Source organism: Oncorhynchus gorbuscha, linkage group LG03 (assembly GCF_021184085.1).
Source record: "Oncorhynchus gorbuscha isolate QuinsamMale2020 ecotype Even-year linkage group LG03, OgorEven_v1.0, whole genome shotgun sequence".
In the NCBI taxonomy this organism is placed as follows: Eukaryota; Metazoa; Chordata; class Actinopteri; order Salmoniformes; family Salmonidae; genus Oncorhynchus; species Oncorhynchus gorbuscha.
In genome coordinates this window covers 8,290,998-8,315,970 of record NC_060175.1, presented here as the reverse complement: position 1 = coordinate 8,315,970, position 24,973 = coordinate 8,290,998, and the positions used below count along the sequence as shown (strand labels likewise).

Sequence of the window (24,973 nt, the reverse complement as noted above, 5' to 3'; positions counted from 1 at the left end):
CACCACCCCATCTTCATATTACAGTAATCTACACACCACCACATCTTCATATTACAGTAGTCTACATACCACCACATCTTCATATTACAGTAGTCTACACACCACCACCCCATCTTCATATTACAGTAATCTACACACCACCACATCTTCATATTACAGTAGTCTACATACCACCACATCTTCATATTACAGTAGTCTACATACCACCACATCTTCATATTACAGTAATCTACATTCCACCACCACATCTTCATATTACAGTAGTCTACACACCACCACATCTTCATATTACAGTAGTCTACATACCACCACATCTTCATATTACAGTAGTCTACACACCACCACATCTTCATATTACAGTAGTCTACATACCACCACATTTTCATATTACAGTAATCTACACACCACCACATCTTCATATTACAGTAGTCTACATACCACTACCACATCTTCATATTACAGTTATCTACACACCACCACATCTTCATATTACAGTAATCTACACACCACCACATCTTCATATTACAGTTATCTACACACCACCACATCTTCATATTACAGTAATCTACACACCACCACATCTTCATATTACAGTAGTCTACATACCACCACATCTTCATATTACAGTAGTCTACACACCACCACATCTTCATATTACAGTAGTCTACATACCACCACATCTTCATATTACAGTAGTCTACATACCACCACATTTTCATATTACAGTAATCTACACACCACCACCCCATCTTCATATTACAGTAATCTACACACCACCACCACATCTTCATATTACAGTAGTCTACACACCACCACCACATCTTCATATTACAGTAATCTACATACCACCACATCTTCATATTACAGTAATCTACACACCACCACATCTTCATATTACAGTAGTCTACATACCACCACCACATCTTCATATTACAGTAGTCTACACACCACCACATCTTCATATTACAGTAGTCTACATACCACCACATCTTCATATTACAGTAGTCTACACACCACCACATCTTCATATTACAGTAGTCTACATACCACCACATCTTCATATTACAGTAATCTACACACCACCACCCTTAGTTTTCTGTAATTGGACACATGTGTCCATGACTTCCACCAAGGTAATATGATATCTGAGTGAGAGTGACAAACAAAATCAATGGAGGCTCCCTGTAGGTCAGGGCCTCTGGGCACGTTCCCTGTGTGCTTGGTCAGTAATTCGACCAAGATTACAACAAGTATAGATAGCTGCTTAGACTAACGTACAAATCGAAAATGTTTTTGCTGATATGGGCTAATTGAGTGACTGTCAGTGACTGACATGAGAAGAGGAAAACTGTTGATACGCAACCACATTTCGATTACTTTTTTTTTGTGTGTATTATACTATTCTAAATGGAGACCCAGGCTGTACCTCTGTATCGCAAACACACACAAAACCACCCTCTTGAGAACATCTTAGCCAGCTGTGTGTCACGCCCTGACCATAGAGAGCCCTTGGATTCTCTATAGTGGTTTTGGTCAGGGTGTGACTAGGGGGGGTGTTCTATAATGTGCATTTTTATGTTGGTGGATTTGTATGGTTCCCAATTAGAGGCAGCTGGTAATCGTTGCCTCTAATTGGGGATCATATTTAGGAAGCCCTATCTCCCACCTGCTTGGTGGGATACAGTTTGTGTTAGTGTGTTTGGGCACTGCGTCGTCGCGGTCTTTGTAAGTTTTGTCGTTTTGTTTCTAGTTTCACTTTGGATTTTAAAATAAGATGTGGAACTCAATGCAAGCTGCTCCTTTGGTCCGCTCGTCTTGACGTTCGTGCCACTGAAAAGTTAGAAATTCAGCTGTGCAGGTGGAGACAATTCAAGCTGAAGAATAAGGTTACCAATCCCAACATTTTGAGCTGAACACAGTTGACTGGTGCACATACGTAAGTGCAACTATAGTCTATTGCACAGAATATACGTATACTCATCTCAAGAAATACTGGAAACGTACACATAACTGCCAAAATACTGGAAACGTACACATAACTGCCAAAATACTGGAAACGTAACAAAATACAAACGTACAACTGCCAGAATACTGGAAACGTACACATAACTGCCAGAATACTGGAAACGTACACATAACTGCCAAAATACTGGAAACGTACACATAACTGCCAGAATACTGGAAACGTACACATAACTGCCAAAATGCTGGAAACGTACACATAACTGCCAAAATACTGGAAACGTACACATAACCGCCAAAATACTGGAAACGTACACATAACTGCCAAAATACTGGAAACGTACACATAACTGCCAGAATACTGGAAACGTACACATAACTGCCAAAATACTGGAAACGTACACATAACTGCCAAAATACTGGAAACGTACACATAACTGCCAAAATACTGGAAACGTACACATAACTGCCAGAATACTGGAAACGTACACATAACTGCCAGAATACTGGAAACCTACACATAACTGCCAAAATACTGGAAACGTACACATAACTGCTAAAATACTGGAAACGTACACATAACTGCTAAAATACTGGAAACGTACACATAACTGCTAAAATACTGGAAACTGCCAAAATACTGGAAACGTACACATAACTGCCAGAATACTGGAAACGTACACATAACTGCCAAAATACTGGAAACGTACAAATAACTGCCAAAATACTGGAAACGTACACATAACTGCCATAATACTGGAAACGTACACATAACTGCCAAAACTGGAAACTGGAAATACTGGAAACGTACACATAACTGCCAAAATACTGGAAACATACACATCACTGCCAAAATACTGGAAACGCACAAACTGCCAAAATACTGGAAACGTACACATAACTGCCAAAATACTGGAAACGTACACATAACTGCCAAAATACTGGAAACGTACACAACTGCCAAAATACTGGAAACGTACACATAACTGCCAAAATACTGGAAACGTACACATAACTGCCAGAATACTGGAAACGTACACATAACTGCCAAAATACTGGAAACGTACACATAACTGCCAAAATACTGGAAACGTACACAACTGCCAAAATACTGGAAACGTACACATAACTGCCAAAATACTGGAAACGTACACATAACTGCTAAAATACTGGAAACGTACACATAACTGCCAAAATACTGGAAACCCCAACATAAAGTGTCTTAAAAGGGCGTTGGGTCACCACAAGGGAGAGGGAGATAACTAGTCAGTTGTACAACTAAATGCCTTTGTACAACTAATGCCTCTGAATCAGAGAGGTGTTGTGAGGGAGGGGGGGGCGCTGCCAAAGTCGACATCGACATCCTCAGCACCCGGGGAACAGTGGGCCAACTGCCTTGCTCTGAACGACAGATTTTTACCTTGTCAGTTCAGGGATCTGTTTGCTGGCCCAGCGTTCTAACCACTAGGGCCACAAGCCAGAATGACTTTAATGTGAATTGGCTTATTTTCTACTATTAGATGGATGCAGCACCATTCTTCCACAATAAATTCCATCATTTGGTGTTTTGTTGATGGTGGTGGAAAAAACTGTCTCCGGCAAATGCTTCATTCTAGCACCTCTCAGATCTGACTTTGTTTGTTCAGGCACCTATTTGTCCCAGATTCAGTACCTCTCGCGGCATGATTTCTTAATTGTTTCACTGTTCGCACTTCAGATGTTCTAATAAAAGCGATTGGTGTTGAATCAAGTTGCCACCTCGTTCTTTCTCCAACCCCCCAGAAAGAGAATATGTAAAAGCATCGTGATCCTTCTGTTTAATCATCCTATCCTGACACACTGATTCCAGACCTGCTCTCTTATTTGTACATGTTTCTATTGTGTTATTGACTGTAAGCTGGTTTATTCCGTGTGTAACTCTTGTTTGTGTCGCACTGCTTTGCTTTATCCTGGCCAGGTCACAGCTGTAAATGAGAACTTGTTCTCAACTAGCCTACCTGGTTAAATAAAGGTGTTCTCAACTAGCCTACCTGGTTAAATAAAGGTGAAAAAATCTAAAAGGTTATGGGATGGTGGTCAGCTAGTGAAGAGGTCCTTACATAATAAAGTTAAGTAGCCTAGGCTAGATATCTCCCTACTGAATTAGAATCATGGGAAAGCCAAATAAATAATGGTTAAGAAAAAGCTAATTATGTTTGATGACATTTTTCAAGTCCCAAAATCCAAGAAAAAGACGGTGAATCGAAAACAGAAAAAGCCAGAGAACTTTCAGCGATAGAGGAGAGGAGAGGAGTGGTGGGCAAACTGTTCCTGATGTCGATGCCTTAGCTAGCAGTGCTGCTAATCCAGGAGAAGAGGAGAGGAGTGGGGGCAAACTGTTCCTGATGTCGATGCCTTAGCTAGCAGCGCTGCTAATCCAGGAGAAGAGGAGGAGAAGAGGAGAGGAGAGGGTGGCAAACTGTTCCTGATGTCGATGCCTTAGCTAGCAGCGCTGCTAATCCAGTCCAGGAGAAGAGGAATCCAGGAGAAGAGGAGGAGAAGAGGAGAGAGGGTGGGCAAACTGTTCCTGATGTCGATGCCTTAGCTAGCAGTGCTGCTAATCCAGGAGAAGAGGAGGAGAAGAGGAGAGGAGATGGGGGCAAACTGTTCCTGATGTCGATGCCTTAGCTAGCAGTGCTGCTAATCCAGGAGAAGAGGAGGAGAAGAGGAGAGGAGATGGGGGCAAACTGTTCCTGATGTCGATGCCTTAACTAGCAGTGCTGCTAATCCAGGAGAAGAGGAGGAGAAGAGGAGAGGAGTGGGGGGCAAACTGTTCCTGATCTCGATGCCTTAACTAGCAGCGCTGCTAATCACTCCACTAGTTAGTAGGCGAATCAGACTCAGTGGGAGAAGAAGGCGGGGAGCTTGGGGGAAGGGGGGCAGTGCATCCACTGACAAAGTGCTAGGAGCAGGTGCAATTTGCAGTTCAAGAACAAGCAAATGTATAACCCATGGCTTGTCATGCATCATTAAACGTTGGGCTGTAGAACATGCCAAAAGGTAGGGAGCTTCGGTCTAGAAATGACTGGAGGGATTAAACTGGCAACTGAGTGGGTGCGATGTACAGTAAATGAACGTCATGTGCCTCGGATGTAAAAAATAATATATATAACAACAACAAAGAGCACTCAGAAAAAATGTTTTTGAACATGCTGAACCAAGTCACATTTGGCAGCAAGCCTTGTAGACAAGGCTAAAGAGGACACCCAGGTTACAGTTAACACTCAGAGAAATAGACACTACAGCCAGAGTCTTCAGAATAGCATTAGAAAGAGGCTAAACGCTCATAGCTTTGAGCAAGAAATTGACTCTCAGGAGTTAAATGGACCTGACATGCGGAGAGGCATTGTGGGAGGTTTTGAAAACTAAGATAGGACATTTTTTTATTTTTTTTTACAAACGTGTTCGGGTACTGTGAAAGTAAGGATGGTTAAGGTAAGATTCTAAGACAGTACAAAAGACTGCAACTGCCGAGTCCCACTGTACCTGCTGTGCAGTGTGGGTGGATGGAAGCCTGTTACTCCTTGCTGCCGAGTCGCTTCATGCTTCATTATCTCCTCTCTCACACAATGACTGATGCCTCTGTCTCTTCACTGGGGTGATGGAGATAGAGAATAACTGAATAACTGATGGTGTCTCTTCACTGGGGTGATGGAGATAGAGAATAACTGATGGTGTCTCTTCATTGGGGTGATGGAGATAGAGAATAACTGATGGTGTCTCTTCACTGGGGTGATGGAGATAGAGAATAACTGATGGTGTCTCTTCACTGGGGTGATGGAACTGATGGTGTCTCTTCACTGGGGTGATGGAGATAGAGAATAACTGATGGTGTCTCTTCATTGGGGTGATGGAGATAGAGAATAACTGATGGTGTCTCTTCACTGGGGTGATGGAGATAGAGAATAACTGATGGTGTCTCTTCACTGGGGTGATGGAGATAGAGAAGAGAATAACTGATGGTGTCTCTTCACTGGGGTGATGGAGATAGAGAAGAGAATAACTGATGGTGTCTCTTCACTGGGGTGATGGAGATAGAGAATAACTGATGGTGTCTCTTCATTGGGGTGATGGAGAAGAGACAGAGGACAGAGAGGTCATGAGCAATAGATACAGTGCCTTTGCAAAAGTATTCATTCCCTTTGGCATTTTTCCTATTTTGAGGCATTACAACCTGTAAATTAAATAGATTTTTATTTGGATTGCAAGTAATGGACATACACAAAATAGTCCAAATTGGTGAAGTAAAACAATAACAAAATGGAAAAGTGGTACGTGTATATGTATTCAACACCTTTGCTAGGAAGCCCCTAAATAAGATCTGGTGCAACCAATTACCTTCAGAAGTCAAATAATTAGTTAAATAAAGTCGACCTGTGTGCAATCTAAGTGTCAAGGAGCTCTCCAAACAGGTCAGTGACCAAGTGGTGGAGAAGTACAGATCAGTGTTGGGTTATGAAAAAATATCAGAAACTTTGAACATCCTCCAGAGCACCATTAAAAAATCCAATATTATAAAATGGAAAGAATATGGCACCACAACAAAACTGCCAAGAGAGGACCGCCCACCAAAACTCACGGACCAGGCAAGGAGGGCATTAATCAGAGAGGCAACAAAGAGACCAAAGATAACCCTGAAGGAGCTGCGAAGCTCCACAGTGGAGATTGGAGTATCTGTCCATAGGACCACTTTAAGCCTGGAATGACTTGTTTAAAGAAAAAAATAAGATTGCTGTTCACCAGTTTTCCCAGATGAGACTGAAGAATCAAGGAAAATGCAAACATCCCAGTAGCTCTCCAGAAGAATGTGCTAAGCATCAAGCTGTGGGAAGGTTTTTCAACGGAAGGAACTGGGAAACTGGTCAGAATTTAAGTAATGATGGATGGTGCTAAATACAGGGAAATTCTACCAGCCAATGGCTAGACAGCTAAAGCATGACTTGATGGACTGGAAACATGGAATGCCTGTCAATCCCCAGGAATCCAATTGTGAATCTGTGGAATGACTAAAGATTTCCAAGCCTGAAGAATAGGACAAGGAGTTGGACTACCAAGCCTGCTAGGACAAGGAGTTGGACTACCAAGCCTGCTAGGACAAGGAGTTGGACTACCAAGCCTGCTAGGACAAGGAGATACAGCTTCAATTAGCACTGACGTGTCAAGTGAGAGGAGTCAGAGCCCTTTAGCCCAATGGCATGAGAATCAAACAGGCTACCCCAAACAAATGCAGAAGTCTTTGAAGCTGTTGTTCAGAGGTAATTCAAATAGAGTACCCTCTGTATGTAAAAAATGATAAGGCAAGAAAATAGTACAGGATGAAGCTCCTTATGGAAAATCAAGAGACATGTTTTGCTGACTGTTATTAAAACAGGAACAATTTACATTTGGCTAGAAATTCAAAAGAAATTAACTTAATTAACAGAGAAAAATGTCCTATGTGTGGTCCTTCTGTAGCCCACTAGAATCCCCGTACTTTAATGAAGACAGTTCTCCATCCTGGCGGGGAAATTAATAATTTCCAGGCTCAGGGACATGTACTAGTCTATGGCGACCTAAATGGCAAAATTACCAGAGGAGTCCCTTAAAGTCTATCACTGACTACAGTGAGGGAAAAAGTATTGATCCCCTGGATTTTGTAACGTTTTCCTCACTGACAAAGAAATGATAATCATTTTAATGGTAGGTTTATTTGAACAGTGAGAGACAGAATAACAACAAAAAATCCAGAAAAACGCATGTCAAAATGTTATAAACTGATTTGCATTTTAATGAGGGAAATCTCTCACTGTTCAAATAAACCTACCACCCCCATTAAAATTATAGACTGATCATTTCAAGAGTACCCCAAAGACTATACATACCTTGGCCTAAACATCAACCCCACAGGTAACTTCCACAAAATGAAGGATAAATCTGACCCAGACTGGAGGCAAGAAGGGCCTTCTGGAATCAAAAGGAACATAAAATTTGACATACCAATCAGGATCTAGCAAAAAACTATTTAATCAGTTATAGAGCCCATTGCCCTTCATGGTTGTGAGGTCTGGGATCCACCACCAACCAAGAATTCAGAGCAAAAGGGACAAACACCAAATCTGACTCTGGACATGCAGAATTCTGCAAAAATATCCTCCATGTACAAAAAACACCAAATAATGCAGAGCAGAATTAGGAGAGGATACCCACTGCTAAGAAAATCCAGAAAAGAGGGTTAAATTCTATAACCACCTGGAGAAGAGGGATATCCAAACCTTCCATAAGGAAAGGATCACCTACAGAGAGATGAATCTGGAGAAGAACCCCTAAGGGGGGATGGAGGAGGATCAAGCTGGTCCTGGGGCCCTGTTCACAAACACAAACAGACTGCTGGACAGCGCCCCTGACAGGGAACACAGTTAGACCCAACCAAATCATGAGAAAACAAACAGAATTAACAAAACAACAGAGCAAGCTAGAATACTATTTGGAAACACAGTACACGTCGGTGAGGATGACCTGACCACCTGTGACTGACCCAAACTTAAGGAAAGCTTTGACTATAACAGACCACCCCTGACCATAGCATCAAAACCACAGCGGGACAGACAAATGGAACCTCAAGAGGGACAGGCTATCCCGTTTGACCACCACCACAAAAGGACCATGGAAACTGAGATGCCTCCTAACCTCCTGCAGACAAATGTAAGACCATATTAGAGACACCTATTTCCCTTTGAAAACACAGATCCACAAAGAATTTGAAAACAAACCTAATTTTGATAAACGCCCATATCTACCACTGGGTGAAATTCCACAGTGTGTAATCACAGCAGCAATATTTGTGACCAGTTGCCACAAGAAAATTTACAACCAGTGAAGAACAAACACCATTGTAAATACAACCCATATTTATGTTTATTTATTTTCCCTTTTTACTTTAACCATTTGCAAATCCTTACAATGTTTTTATACATAATATGACATTTATAATGTCTTTATTATTTTGCAACAGCAGTGTAATGTTTACTGTTCATTTTTATTGTTTATTTCACTTTTGTATATTATCTACTTCACTTGCTTTGGCAAAGTTAACATGGTATTTCCCATGCCAATAAAGGGCCTTGAATTGAATTGAAGAGAATAACTGAAGATGTCTCTTCACTGGTGTGTTGGGAGTTATGTTTTCTCTGGGGAAAATGAGTTAGCACCCTCTGGTGTGTTGGGAGTTAGCCTGTCTCTGGGGAAAATGAGTTACCCGTCTCTGTCAACCATGGGTTGAAGAAGTTAGCTGTCTCTGTTTCTGGGGGTGGAGAAGATAGCTGTCTCTGGGGTGGACCCCAAGCTGTCTCTGTGGTGAAGGAGTTAGCTGTCTCTGTTTCTGGGATGAAGAAGTTAGCTGTATCTGTTTCTGGGGTGGAATCAAAACAGCTGTCTCTGGGGTGGAGAAAAAGCTGTCTCTGTGGTGAAGGAGTTAGCTGTCTCTGTGATGAAGAAGTTAGCTGTCTCTGTTTCTGGGGTGTAGAAGATGGCTGTCTCTGTCTCTGTGGTGAATTAAGATCTCTGTTTCTGGGGTGAAGGAGTTGGCAGTCTGTTTCTGGGGTGAAGGAGTTTGCTGTTTCTGGGGTGAAGGAGTTAAAACCCCTCTCTGTGATGAAGAAGTTAGCTGTCTCTCTCTGGGGTGAAGAAATTATTGTCTCTGTGATTTTGAACGTTAGCTGTCTCTCCACTGGGGTGAAGAAATTATCAGCCATCTCTGTTTCTGTGGTGAAGGTTTATTTGAACAGTGAAGACAGAATAACTGTCTCTGTGGTGAAGAAAAAGCTGTCTCTGTCTGGGGTGAAGAAAATCTCTTAGCTGTCTCTGTCTCTGTGATTATGAAGTTAGCTGTCTCTCTCTGGGGTGAAGAAGTTAGCTGCCTCTGTCTCTGTGATTATGAAGTTAGCTGTCTCTCTCTCTGGGGTGAAGGCAAGAAGGGCCTCTGTTTCTGTGATTATGAAGTTAGCTGTCTCCAATCAGGGGTGAAAAAATTATTTAATCAGTTTCTCATTGCCCTTCATGGTTGTGAAGTTGGGTCTCAGTCTCTGGGGAAAATTAGTTAGCTGTCTCAAAATGGGACAAAGTTTGCTGTCTCTCTCTCTGCAGCTGTCTCTATCTCTCCATGTACAACGTTAAAACTGTCCTTAATGCAAGCAGTTTGCTGTCTCTCCCACTGTCTGTAAAATACAGAAAAGTTAGCTGTTAAATTCTATAACTGTCTGTAGGGTGAATAAGTTAGCTGTCCTCTCTCTGTCTGTAGGGTGAATAAGTTAGCTGTCTGCCTCTGGGGTGAATAAGATAGCTGTCTCTCTCGAGAGCAAGTTAGAAGAACTGTCTGTAGGGTGAAACAGTTACCCCACAGCGTCTCTCTCTGTCTGTAGGGTGAAGAAGTTAGCTGTCTGCCTCTGGGAAAACAAACAGCTTAACTCTCTCAGTCTGTAGGATGAAGAAGTTTGCTGTCTCTCTCTCTCTGTAGGGTGAGGTCTCTGTCTGTCTGTGGGTGAATAAGTTAGCTGTCTCTTGTCTGTAGGGTGAAGACTCAGTTTGCTGTCTCTCTCTCTGTCTGTAGAATAAGTTAGCTGACTCTCTCTGTCTGTAAATAAGTTAGCTGTCTGCCCTGTCTCTGGGGTGAATGAGATAGCTGTCTCTAACTCCTGTCAAATGTAGGGTGAATAAGTTAGCTGTCTCTCTCTCTGTCTGTAGGTTGAATAAGTTAGCTTTCTGCCTCTGGGGTGAATAAGTTTTGATAAACTGTCCGCCTCTGGGTGAAGAGGTTGGCTGTCTCTCTCTCTGTCTGTAGGTTGAATAAGTTAGCTGTCACAGCAGCAATGCTCTCTCTATCTGTAGGTTGAATAAGTTAGCTGTCTCTCTCTCTATCTTAGGTTGAATAAGTTAGCTGTCTCTCTCTGTCTGTAGGTTGAATAAGTTAGCTGTCTCTCTCTCTGTCTGTTTAGGTTGAATATTAGCTGTCTTATCTGTCTGTAGGGTGAATAAGTTAGCTGTCTCGCTCTCTGTCTGTAGGGTGAAGAAGTTAGCTGTCTGCTTCTGGGGTGAATAAGTTAGCTGTCTCTCTATTATGTCTGTAGGGTGAATAAGTTAGCTGTCTCTCTCTGTCTGTAGGGAATGAATTGAAGTTAGCTGTCTCTCTCTCTGGTGTGGGTGAAGAAGTTAGCTGTCTGTCTCTGGGGTGAATAAGTTAGCTGTCTCTGGTGTCTGTAGGGTGAAGAAGTTAGCTGTCTCTCTCTCTGTCTGTAGGGTGAATAAGTTAGCTGTCTCTCTCTGTCTGTAGGGTGAATAAGTTAGCTGTCTCTCTCTCTGTCTGTAGGGTGAATAAGTTAGCTGTCTCTCTCTCTGTGTCTTTAGGGTGAATAAGTTAGCTGTCTCTGTGTCTGTAGGGTGAATAAGTTAGCTGTCTCTCTCTTCTGTCTGTAGGGTGAATAAGTTAGCTGTCTCTCTCTCTGTCTGTAGGTGAATAAGTTAGCTGTCTCTCTGGAGAAGATCTGTCTGTAGGGTGAATAAGTTAGCTGTCTCTCTCTCTGTCTTTAGGGTGAATAAGTTAGCTGTCTCTCTCTCTGTCTGTAGGGTGAATAAGTTAGCTGTGTCTCTGTCTGTCTGTGGTGAATAAGTTAGCTGTCTCTCTCTCTGTCTGTAGGGTGAATAAGTTAGCTGTCTCTCTCTGTCTGTAGGGTGAATAAGTTAGCTGTCTTCTGGTCTTTAGGGTGAATAAGTTAGCTGTCTCTCTGTAGGGTGAATAAGTTAGCTGTCTCGCTCTCTGTCTGTAGGGTGAAGAAGTTAGCTGTCTGCTTCTGGGGTGAATAAGTTAGCTGTCTCTCTCTCTGTCTGTAGGGTGAAGAAGTTAGCTGTCTCTCTCTTCTGTAGGGTGAATAAGTTAGCTGTCTCTCTCTGTCTGTGGTGAAGAAGTTAGCTGTCTGTCTCTGGGGTGAATAAGTTAGCTGTCTCTCTGTCTGTAGAAGAAGTTAGCTGTCTCTCTCTCTGTCTGTAGGGTGAATAAGTTAGCTGTCTCTCTCTGTCTGTAGGGTGAATAAGTTAGCTGTCTCTCTCTCTGGGGTGAAGAAGTTAGCTGTCTCTCTCTCTGTCTGTGATTGAATAAGTTAGCTGTCTCTCTCTCTGTCTGTAGGGTGAATAAGTTAGCTGTCACTCTCTCTCTGTCTGTGGGTGAATAAGTTAGCTGTCTCTCTCTCTGTCTGTAGGGTGAATAATTTAGCTGTCTCTCTCTCTGTATGGGGTGAATAAGTTAGCTGTCTCTCTCTCTCTGTCTGTAGGGTGAATAAGTTAGCTGTCTCTCTCTCTGTCTGGGGTGAATAAGTTAGCTGTCTCTCTCTCTGTCTGTGGGTGAATAAGTTAGCTGTCTCTCTCTCTGTATGTAGGGTGAATAAGTTAGCTGTCTCTCTCTCTGGTCTTTAGGGTGAAAAAGTTAGCTGTCTCAGTCTCTGTCTGTAGGGTGAAGAAGTTAGCTGTAGCTGTCTCATCTGTAGGGTGAAGGAGTTTGCTGTCTGCCTCTGGGGTGAATAAGTTAGCTGTCTCTGTCTCTGTCTGTAGGATGAATAAGTTAGCTGTCTCTCTCTGTCTGTAGGGTGAAGGAGTTAGCTGTCTGCCTCTGGGGTGAATAAGTTAGCTGTCTCTCTCTCTCTGTCTGTAGGATGAAGAAGTTAGCTGTCTCTCTCTCTGTCTGTAGGTTGAATAAGTTAGCTGTCTCTCTCTCTGTAGGGTGAATAAGTTAGCTCTCTCTCTGTCTGTAGGGTGAAGAAGTTAGCTGTCTCTCTCTCTGTCTGTAGGGTGAAGAAGTTAGCTGTCTCTCTCTCTGTCTGTAGGGTGAATAAGTTAGCTGTCTCTCTCTCTCTGTCTGTAGGGTGAATAAGTTAGCTGTCACTCTCTCTCTGTCTGTAGGGTGAATAAGTTAGCTGTCTCTCTCTCTGTCTGTAGGGTGAATAATTTAGCTGTCTCTCTCTCTGTATGTAGGGTGAATAAGTTAGCTGTCTCTCTCTCTGTCTGTAGGGTGAAGAAGTTAGCTGTCTCTCTCTGTCTGTAGGGTGAATAAGTTAGCTCTCTCTCTGTCTGTAGGGTGAATAAGTTAGCTGTCTCTCTCTCTGTCTGTAGGGTGAAGAAGTTAGCTGTCTGTCTCTGTCTGTAGGGTGAATAAGTTAGCTGTCTCTCTCTCTGTCTGTAGGGTGAAGAAGTTAGCTGTCTCTCTCTCTGTCTGTAGGGTGAATAAGTTAGCTGTCTCTCTCTCTCTGTCTGTAGGGTGAATAAGTTAGCTGTCTCTCTCTCTCTGTCTGTAGGGTGAATAAGTTAGCTGTCTCTCTCTCTGTCTGTAGGGTGAATAAGTTAGCTGTCTCTCTCTCTCTGTCTGTAGGGTGAATAAGTTAGCTGTCTCTCTCTCTGTCTGTAGGGTGAATAAGTTAGCTGTCTCTCTCTCTGTATGTAGGGTGAATAAGTTAGCTGTCTCTCTCTCTCTGTGTCTTTAGGGTGAATAAGTTAGCTGTCTCTCTCTCTGTCTGTAGGGTGAAGAAGTTAGCTGTCTCTCTCTCTGTCTGTAGGGTGAATAAGTTAGCTGTCTGCCTCTGGGGTGAATAAGTTAGCTGTCTCTCTCTCTGTCTGTAGGGTGAATAAGTTAGCTGTCTCTCTCTCTGTCTGTAGGGTGAAGAAGTTAGCTGTCTGCCTCTGGGGTGAATAAGTTAGCTGTCTCTCTCTCTCTGTCTGTAGGATGAAGAAGTTAGCTGTCTCTCTCTCTGTCTGTAGGGTGAAGAAGTTAGCTGTCTCTCTCTGTCTGTAGGGTGAATAAGTTAGCTCTCTCTCTGTCTGTAGGGTGAAGAAGTTAGCTGTCTCTCTCTCTGTCTGTAGGGTGAATAAGTTAGCTGTCTCTCTCTGTCTGTAGGGTGAATAAGTTAGCTGTCTGCCTCTGGGGTGAAGATGTTAGCTGTCTCTCTCTCTCTGTCTGTAGGGTGAATAAATTAGCTGTCTGCCTCTGGGGTGAAGAAGTTAGCTGTCTCTCTCTCTCGTCTGTAGGGTGAAGAAGTTAGCTGTCTCTCTCTGTCTGTAGGGTGAATAAGTTAGCTGTCTCTCTCTGTCTGTAGGGTGAATAAGTTAGCTGTCTGCCTCTGGGGTGAAGAAGTTAGCTGTCTGCCTCTGGGGTGAAGAAGTTAGCTGTCTCTCGATTGCTGATGGAAGTATGCAAATGTCTTTTAGTTCTTTTTATCTCTAAACACTGGAGGGTAGAGTTGACTTTAAACCCTTAGAACAAGTGGCAGAAACATTTATTAGGGATCCCCATTAGCTACTGCCAAGGCAGCTACTCGTCCTGGTGTCCAAACAAATTTAGGCACTTACTGTACATCACACGAACAACTAAAATGTAAAAAAGTACATCATAAAACATTATTACACCACTACATATCTACAACACAAAATGTATAACAGCAACATACAACAATATTATAATGTACATGTTTGCATAGTCTGTGTGCTGGTGTGTGTGTCTCTTTACAGTCCGCGTTATCCTATAAGATGTAGTTTTATCAGTTTTTTAAATCAGATTTTACTGTATACATGAGTTAATTGATTTGGAATAGAGTTTCACGTAGTCATGGCTCAGTGTCGTACTGTGCTTTTCCCGCATTCTGTTCTGGACTTGGGGACTGTGAAGAGACCCCTGGTGGCATGTCTTGTGGGGTTTGTATGGTTGTCTGAGCTGTGTGTTAGCTGTTTAAACAGACAGCTTGGTGCTTTCCAACACGTCAGTACCTCTCACAAAGACAAGTAGTGATGTAGTCAATAATTGAGCCAGGAGAGATTGACATGCATACCATTGATGTTAGCTCTCTGTCACCATTTAAGGGTCAGACGTGCTGCTCTGTTCTGGGACAACTGTAATTTGGCTATGCTCTTCTTTGTGGCACTTGACCATATGACTGGGTAGAAGTCCAAGTGGACAAAACTAGGGCTTGTAAGACTTGTATTGTTGATAGCAATGTCAAAAAAGCAGAGTAGTGGTTTATTATGGACAGACTTCTGAACCGATTGGACTCATCAGACCAAAGGACAGATTTCCACCTGTCTAATGTCCATTACTCATGTTATTTTTTGGACCAAACAAGTTTCTTCTTATTGGTATAATTTAGTAGTGGTTTCTTCGCAGCAATTCAACCATGAAGGCCTGATTCACACAGTCTCTTCTGAACAGTTGATGTGGAGATGTGTCTGTTACTTGAACTCTGTGAAGCATTTATTTGGGCTGCATCCTGATGTGCAGTTAACTCTAATGAATGTATCCTCTGCAGCAGAGGTCTGGGTCTTCCTTTCCTGTGGCGGTCATCATGAGAGACAGGTAACTCTAATGAATGTATCCTCTGCAGCAGAGGTCTGGGTCTTCCTTTCCTGTGGCGGACATCATGAGAGCCAGTTCCATCATAGCGCTTGATTGTTTTTGCAACTGCACTTGAATAAACTTTCAAAGTTCTTGAAATGTTCCACAATGACTGACCCTCATGTGTTTAGCTAATGATGGTCTGTCATTTCTCTTTGCTAATTTGAGTTGTTTTTGCAATAATATGAACTTGGTCTTTTACCAAATATGTCTATCTTCTATATACTGTACCACCCTTGCCTCGTCAGAGCTGATTGGCTAAAAAGATTAAGAATGAAATAAATTCCACAAATGGACTTTTAACAAGGCACAGCTGTGTATTGAAATGCATTCCAGGTGACTACCTCATGAAGCTGGTTGAGAAAATGGCAAGAGTTTTCGAAGCTTTCATCAAGTCAAAGGGTGGCTACTTTGAAGAATCTCAAATATCGAATACATTTTGATTTGTTTAACCCATTTTTTGCTTACGGCATGATTCCATTTGTTTCATTTGTGTTTTTCGATGTCTTCACTATTATTCTACAATGTAGAAAAAAATTTTTTAAATAAGGAAAAACCCTAGAATGAGTAGGTGTGACCAAACCTTTGAATTGTACGGTATGTTTTTCCAGCTGCAGATTATGACCAAAAAGCTACACTGAAGTCTAACTTCTTATTGTACATTTATTTCAGCCAATCGTCAGTCATTTGTGAAAGTGACGTCAAACAAATTATTGTCCAAAAGTTTACGAAGGGTTGGTAACATGCTGATTGGTCAGCTTTTTGAGCCAGTAAAGTGGGCTTTACTGTTCTTGGGTATAATAAATTACTTTTGCTTCCCTTCCCTAGGCCTGAGGACACACACTTTCCTGTAGGTTTACATTGAAGAGTTGGCAAATAGAAGTGGCGATATATTCCACTATCATCCTGAGTCATTTTCCTTCCAAGTTGTCAGAGCCAGGTGGCTTGTCATTGTTCATAGACAACAATAAGTATTTTTCACCTCTTCCACACTCACTTTATGGAATTCTAAATTACAATGCTTCTCTTTCACATTTTTTGGTCAGTTATGAAAGGACATGTAGGTTCAGAGTTTGTTGTTGTCATGTCGATGTTTGACAATGAAAAAAAAAAAAATTAAAGTCACCGTGGTGAAATCCTTCCTCTCCGGCAACTGGGTTAGGAACGACGCCTTTGACTGGGTGTATTGATACACCGTCCACCATCCATTATTATTATGATTATCCCTCAATTATCCCTCAGCTCAAAGTGATAATCAATGTCTGAGTTTTTTTGTGTGTTTTTTTTACCCGTCTACCAATTGGTGCCTTTCTTTTCGGGCTTTGAAAAACCTTGCTGGTCTTTCATGGTTGAATCTGTGTCTGAAATTCACTGCTACACTGAGAGACCTTACAGATAATTGTATGTGTGGGGGGGACAGTGATGAGGTAGTCATTCAAAAATCATGTTAAACACTATTATTGCACACAGAGTGAGTCCATGCAACTTATTATGTGACTTGTTAAGCACATGTCTACTCCTGAACTTATTTAGGCTCCTTACCATAACAAAGGCCATAACAAAGACCATAACAAAGGCCATAACAAAGACCATAACAAAGACCATAACAAAGACCATAACAAAGGCCATAACAAAGACCATAACAAAGGCCATAACAAAGACCATAACAAAGGCCATAACAAAGACCATAACAAAGGCCATAACAAAGACCATAACAAAGGCCATAACAAAGACCATAACAAAGACCATAACAAAGGACATAACAAAGGCCATAACAAAGACCATAACAAAGACCATAACAAAGGCCATAACAAAGACAAAGACCATAACAAAGGACATAACAAAGACCATAACAAAGGACATAACAATAACAAAGACCATAACAAAGGACATAACAAAGACCATAACAAAGACCATAACAAAGACCATAACAATAACAAAGACCATAACAAAGACCATAACAAAACAAAGACCATAACAAAGACCATAACAAAGACCATAACAAAGACCATAACAAAGACCATAAATAAAGGCCATAACAAAGACCATAACAATAACAAAGACCATAACAAAGACCATAACAAAGACCATAACAAAGGCCATAACAAAGACCATAACAAAGACCATAACAAAGACCATAACAAAGACCATAACAAAGGCCATAACAAAGACCATAACAAAGACCATAACAAAGGCCATAACAAAGACCATAACAAAGGACATAACAATAACAAAGACCATAACAAAGGACATAACAAAGACCATAACAAAGGACATAACAATAACAAAGACCATAACAATAACAAAGGCCATAACAAAGACCATAACAATAACAAAGACCATAACAAAGGACATAACAAAGGCCATAACAAAGACCATAACAAAGACCATAACAAAGGCCATAACAAAGGCCATAACAAAGACCATAACAAAGGACATAACAAAGACCATAACAAAGGACATAACAATAACAAAGACCATAACAAAGGACATAACAAAGACCATAACAAAGGACATAACAATAACAAAGACCATAACAATAACAAAGGCCATAACAAAGACCATAACAATAACAAAGACCATAACAAAGACCATAACAATAACAAAGACCATAACAAAGACCATAACAAAGACCATAACAATAACAAAGGCCATAACAAAGACCATAACAATAACAAAGACCATAACAAAGACCATAACAAAGACCATAACAAAGGACATAACAAAGGCCATAACAAAGGCCATAACAAAGACCATAACAAAGACCATAACAAAGACCATAACAAAGGCCATAACAAAGACCATAACAAAGACCATAACAAAGACCATAACAAAGGCCATAACAAAGACCATAACAAAGACCATAACAAAGGACATAACAAAGACCATAACAAAGACCATAACAAAGACCATAACAAAGGACATAACAAAGGCCATAACAAAGGACATAACAAAGGCCATAACAAAGACCATAACAAAGACCATAACAAAGACCATAACAAAGGCCATAACAAAGACCATAACAAAGACCATAACAAAGACCATAACAAAGGCCATAACAAAGGCCATAACAAAGGCCATGACAAAGGCCATGACAATAACAAAGGCCATAACAATAACAAAGACCATAACAAAGACCATAACAAAGACCATAACAATAACAAAGACCATAACAATAACAAAGGCCATAACAAAGACCATAACAAAGGGGTTGAATACCTATTGACTCAAGACATTTCAGATTATCATTTGTTATTCATTTGTAAACATTTCTAAAAACATAATTCGAATTTGACATCATGGGTTATTGTATGTAGGCCAGTGACAAAACATCTCAATTGAATCCATTTTAAATTTGGGCCGTAAGATAACAAAATGTAGATCAAGCCCGAAATGTGCGATGTAGTAGGGAGTTGTAGTTTCCATCAGGGAAATATTCTACATAGTTTCGCGCAGAAATGTGGTAGTTAACTACAATGACCTTAATCCATTCCGCACCTACTTATTCGGTCAAGAACACACATTTGACAGGGATAGGGAGCAGTTGTTTAACAATTCACTACATGATCTATGAGTGATAGTTGGTATTCAGCAGTCATATCAGTATGCCTCATTTACTTTGAAGAACTACTAAAATACTTATTCTGTCAGACAGCATAGACAGCAGCTCCTTAAATATGAGATGAGGACTTGAAATGAAATAATAAAGTCTTCAAATAGGCTGAAAAAATTGTGTATATACACAACTCAAATATTTGATTAAAGTAAAGTAATGTGAATAAATTATGGTTGATAAATGATAAGCAGTAATGGGCACTCACTACCATCATGGGATTTCTATTAATTGTTTTAATCTGTGTTTGTTACAGCATTCAACCCACATAATGCATTTAATTAAAAAAAACATTATAATAATAGAAACAGAAATTGAAAAACATTATTCTTTTTTTTCATAATCAAACTCGAAACCTTTATAAAGCACTAATCAGTCAACAGATGACATGTTTTTGTTTTTGTTTGGGCTGGTCAAATAAAATAATTCCACACAGCATCAGTCAAAGGTTTGGAAGCAACCGACTCATTCAAGGGTTTTTCTTTATCTTTACTATTTTCTACATTGTAGAATAATAGTGAAAACATCAGCACTGTGAAATAACATATATGGAATAATTTAGTAACCAAAAAAAGTGTTAAACAAATACAAATATATGTTATATTTGAAATTCTTCAAAGTAGCAACCCTTAATCAAAGCTTTGCACACTCATGGCATTCTCTCAACCAGCTTTATGAGGTATCAATTCAAATCAAATTGTATTTGTCACATGTGCCGAATACAACAGGTAACCTTACAGTGAAATGCTTACTTACAAGACCTTAACCAGCAGCTTTAAGAAGTTCAGAAAAAAAGTGTTAAGTAAAACAATAGATAAGTAAAAACATTTAAAATAGAAAATCAAAGTCACCTGGATTGCATTTCAATTAACAGGTGTGCCTGTTAAAAGTTCATTTGTGGAATTTATTTCCTTCTTAATGTGTTTGAGCCAATCAGTTGTGTTGTGACAAGGTATGCGTTGTATACAGAAGATGGCCCTATTTGGTAAAAGACCAAGTCCATAATATGGCAAGAACAGCTCAAATAAGCAAAGAGAAATGACAGTCCATCATTACTTTAAGACACGAAGGTCAGTCAATCCAGAAAATTGATGTTACGACATCACTTCCTACAGTGTAAACATTGTCTGGTATTGCTGTTTTGTATTCTTCAAAAATGTAAGTGAATGTTGTATCCGTATCTCTGGTAGCTGTGGATGTATTTGACTAATATTTCGGGAAATATATGACCAACATTTTGGCCAAAGAACCTTCACCAGGGTGGAGCTAAATGGTTCTTATCACATCGTTATAGTGTACTATATTGATTGATTGGTTGAATGATCGATTAATTGTTTGATACATTTATAAATTGATTCATTTGTCGTTTGATTAATGTGTTGGCATTAGCATACTTACCATTGAAGGTGACACTGCGGATGTACTTGAGTAGTTTCTTGCCCCCAGCTAGGTCCATATCTTCACAGATCCCTGAGACATCGGGACACAGGTCTCTCTGCATGTTGTGAAGGGCATGGGCCAGGGCGTACACCGCATCGATCACAAACTGAACCTTCCCCTCCTGTTCGTACTTAGAGTCAATCCCGATCCGCTCCTGGCCTGTGGATGAAGAGAGAAGAATATTCCAATATGTATTTTAGAATAGATCCTGCCTGACTTCCCGTCCTGTCTGACGTCCTGATTTGTACTGTTTTTGCTTACTTAACTTCACTAGGGTAGGGGGCAGCATTCTGAATTTTGGATGAAAAGCGTGCCCAAATTAAACTGCCTGCTACTCAGGCCCAGAAGATAGGATATGCATATAATTAGTGGATTTGGATAGGACACACTTTAAAGTTTCCAAAACTCTTAAAATAATGTCTGTGTATCTATATATATATATATATGTTTTTTTACACATTTTAAACGATTTTTTGGGAGTAGGCACAAAACTATATTCATCTTTCCATTCATTTTTTTTGGTCCAATGACACTTGTTGGATCATAGAGAAACAGAGAAAATCGTGATAATCTCCCCCTTCCACAGTGGGGTCACAATAGTTTGTAGCCCAAACAGTTACAAACAGAAGTTACCAAGCACATAGACGTTCCCAAGTTACCTAGCACATAGACGTTACCAAGTTACCAAGCACATAGACGTTACCAAGTTACCTAGCACATAGACGTTACCAAGTTACCAAGCACATAGACGTTACCAAGTTACCAAGCACATAGACGTTACCAAGTTACCAAGCACATAGACGTTACCAAGTTACCAAGCACATAGATGTTACCAAGTTACCAAGCACATAGACGTTACCAAGTTACGTAGCACATAGACGTTACCAAGTTACCAAGCACATAGACGTTACCAAGTTACCAAGCACATAGACGTTACCAAGTTACCAAGCACATAGACGTTACCAAGTTACCAAGCACATAGACGTTACCAAGTTACCAAGCACATAGACGTTACCAAGTTACCAAGCACATAGACGTTACCAAGTTACCTAGCACATAGACGTTACCAAGTTACCTAGCACATAGACGTTACCAAGTTACCAAGCACATAGACGTTACCAAGTTACCAAGCACATAGACGTTACCAAGTTACCAAGCACATAGACGTTACCAAGTTACCAAGCACATAGATGTTACCAAGTTACCTACCACATAGACGTTACCAAGTTACCTAGCAGATAGACGTTCCCAAGTTACCAAGCACATAGACGTTACCAAGTTACCAAGCACATAGACGTTACCAAGTTACCTAGCACATAGACGTTACCAAGTTACCAAGCACATAGACGTTACCAAGTTACCAAGCACATAGACGTTACCAAGTTACCTAGCACATAGACGTTACCAAGTTACCTAGCACATAGACGTTACCAAGTTACCTAGCACATAGACGTTACCAAGTTACCTAGCACATAGACGTTACCAAGTTACCTAACACATAAGCGTTACCAAGCGCATAGACGTTACCAAGTTACCTAGCACATAGACGTTACCAAGTTACCTAGCACATAGACGTTCCCAACGCATAGACGTTACCAAGTTACCTAGCAGATAGACGTTACCAAGTTACCTAGCACATAGACGTTACCAAGTTACCAAGCACATAGACGTTACCAAGTTACCAAGCACATAGACGTTACCAAGTTACCTAGCACATAGACGTTACCAAGTTACCTAGCACATAGACGTTACCAAGTTACCTAGCAGATAGACGTTACCAAGTTACCAAGCACATAGACGTTACCAAGTTACCAAGCACATAGACGTTACCAAGTTACCAAGCACATAGACGTTACCAAGCTACCAAGCACATAGACGTTACCAAGTTACCAAGCACATAGACGTTACCAAGTTACCAAGCACATTAGCGTTACCAAGTACATAGACGTTACCAAGCACATAGACGTTACCAAGTTACCAAGCACATAGACGTTACCAAGTTACCTACCACATAGACGTTACCAAGTTACCTAGCAGATAGACGTTCCCAAGTTACCAAGCACATAGACGTTACCAAGTTACCAAGCACATAGACGTTACCAAGTTACCAAGCACATTAGCGTTACCAAGTACATAGACGTTACCAAGTTACCAAGCACATAGACGTTACCAAGTTACCAAGCACATAGACGTTACCAAGTTACCTAGCACATAGACGTTACCAAGTTACCTAGCACATAGACGTTACCAAGTTACCTAGCAGATAGACGTTACCAAGTTACCAAGCACATAGACGTTACCAAGTTACCAAGCACATTAGCGTTACCAAGTACATAGACGTTACCAAGTTACCAAGCACATAGACGTTACCAAGTTACCAAGCACATAGACGTTACCAAGTTACCAAGCACATAGACGTTACCAAGCTACCAAGCACATAGACGTTACCAAGTTACCAAGCACATAGACGTTACCAAGTTACCAAGCACATTAGCGTTACCAAGTACATAGACGTTACCAAGCACATAGACGTTACCAAGTTACCAAGCACATAGACGTTACCAAGTTACCAAGCACATAGACGTTACCAAGTTACCTAGCACATAGACGTTACCAAGTTACCTAGCACATAGACGTTACCAAGTTACCTAGCAGATAGACGTTACCAAGTTACCAAGCACATAGACGTTACCAAGTTACCAAGCACATTAGCGTTACCAAGTACATAGACGTTACCAAGTTACCAAGCACATAGACGTTACCAAGTTACCAAGCACATAGACGTTACCAAGTTACCAAGCACATAGACGTTACCAAGCTACCAAGCACATAGACGTTACCAAGTTACCAAGCACATAGACGTTACCAAGTTACCAAGCACATTAGCGTTACCAAGTACATAGACGTTACCAAGCACATAGACGTTACCAAGTTACCAAGCACATAGACGTTACCAAGTTACCTACCACATAGACGTTACCAAGTTACCTAGCAGATAGACGTTCCCAAGTTACCAAGCACATAGACGTTACCAAGTTACCAAGCACATAGACGTTACCAAGTTACCAAGCACATTAGCGTTACCAAGTACATAGACGCGTTACCAAGTTACCAAGCACATAGACGTTACCAAGTTACCAAGCACATAGACGTTACCAAGTTACCTAGCACATAGACGTTACCAAGTTACCTAGCACATAGACGTTACCAAGTTACCTAGCAGATAGACGTTACCAAGTTACCAAGCACATAGACGTTACCAAGTTACCAAGCACATTAGCGTTACCAAGTACATAGACGTTACCAAGTTACCAAGCACATAGACGTTACCAAGTTACCAAGCACATAGACGTTACCAAGTTACCAAGCACATAGACGTTACCAAGCTACCAAGCACATAGACGTTACCAAGTTACCAAACACATAGACGTTACCAAGTTACCAAGCACATTAGCGTTACCAAGTACATAGACGTTACCAAGCACATAGACGTTACCAAGTTACCAAGCACATAGACGTTACCAAGTTACCTACCACATAGACGTTACCAAGTTACCTAGCAGATAGACGTTCCCAAGTTACCAAGCACATAGACGTTACCAAGTTACCAAGCACATAGACGTTACCAAGTTACCAAGCACATTAGCGTTACCAAGTACATAGACGTTACCAAGTTACCAAGCACATAGACGTTACCAAGTTACCAAGCACATAGACGTTACCAAGTTACCAAGCACATAGACGTTACCAAGTTACCAAGCACATAGACGTTACCAAGTTACCTACCACATAGACGTTACCAAGTTACCTAGCAGATAGACGTTACCAAGTTACCTAGCAGATAGACGTTCCCAAGTTACCACATAGGCGTTACCAAGTTACCAAGCACATAGACGTTACCAAGTTACCAAGCACATAGACGTTACCAAGTTACCAAGCACATAGACGTTACCAAGTTACCAAGCACATAGACGTTACCAAGTTACCAAGCACATAGACGTTACCAAGTTACCAAGCACATAGTTTACCACAGCACATAGACGTTACCAAGTTACCTAGCACATAGACGTTACCAAGTTACCTAGCACATAGACGTTACCAAGTTACCTAGCACATAGACGTTACCAAGTTACCTAGCACATAGACGTTACCAAGTTACCTAGCACATAGACGTTACCAAGTTACCTAGCACATAGACGTTACCAAGTTACCTAGCACATAGACGTTACCAAGTTCGTACGAGTCCCCTGACACTTGTCAGGGGTCCATAGAGTGGTAATAATAGCTTGTAGGTTAAATCGTTCGAACTCAGATGTTTTCTTGAGAAGACTGATTCTGAGGAAATTGACAGTTTGGTTGTATTATGATGGTTACATGAATTGGACATGCTGCTTAATCTGCTCTTTACTAAGGCTTCACATTAGTTCACATGATCAAGTGAACTCATGGAATTACACAGAGGCTTGTCTGAACATTTGAATCGCTGCTTTATCTTGAACAGTTGCATTTCTTTGGAGGGA

At 40.9% G+C, this 24,973-nt stretch overlaps 1 protein-coding gene across 2 annotated transcripts in view; it reads right to left on the bottom strand.

Annotated features, from left to right (window-relative positions):
- Nucleotides 1–24,973, bottom strand: part of LOC124025449 (metabotropic glutamate receptor 7) — a 439,661-nt gene that overhangs the window by 122,489 nt on the left and 292,199 nt on the right. For both annotated transcript variants that reach the window (XM_046338894.1, XM_046338887.1), the window contains exon 6: nt 20,412–20,612. In XM_046338894.1, coding sequence (XP_046194850.1) covers nt 20,412–20,612 — 201 coding nt within the window. The remainder of the gene's footprint in view (nt 1–20,411; nt 20,613–24,973) is intronic.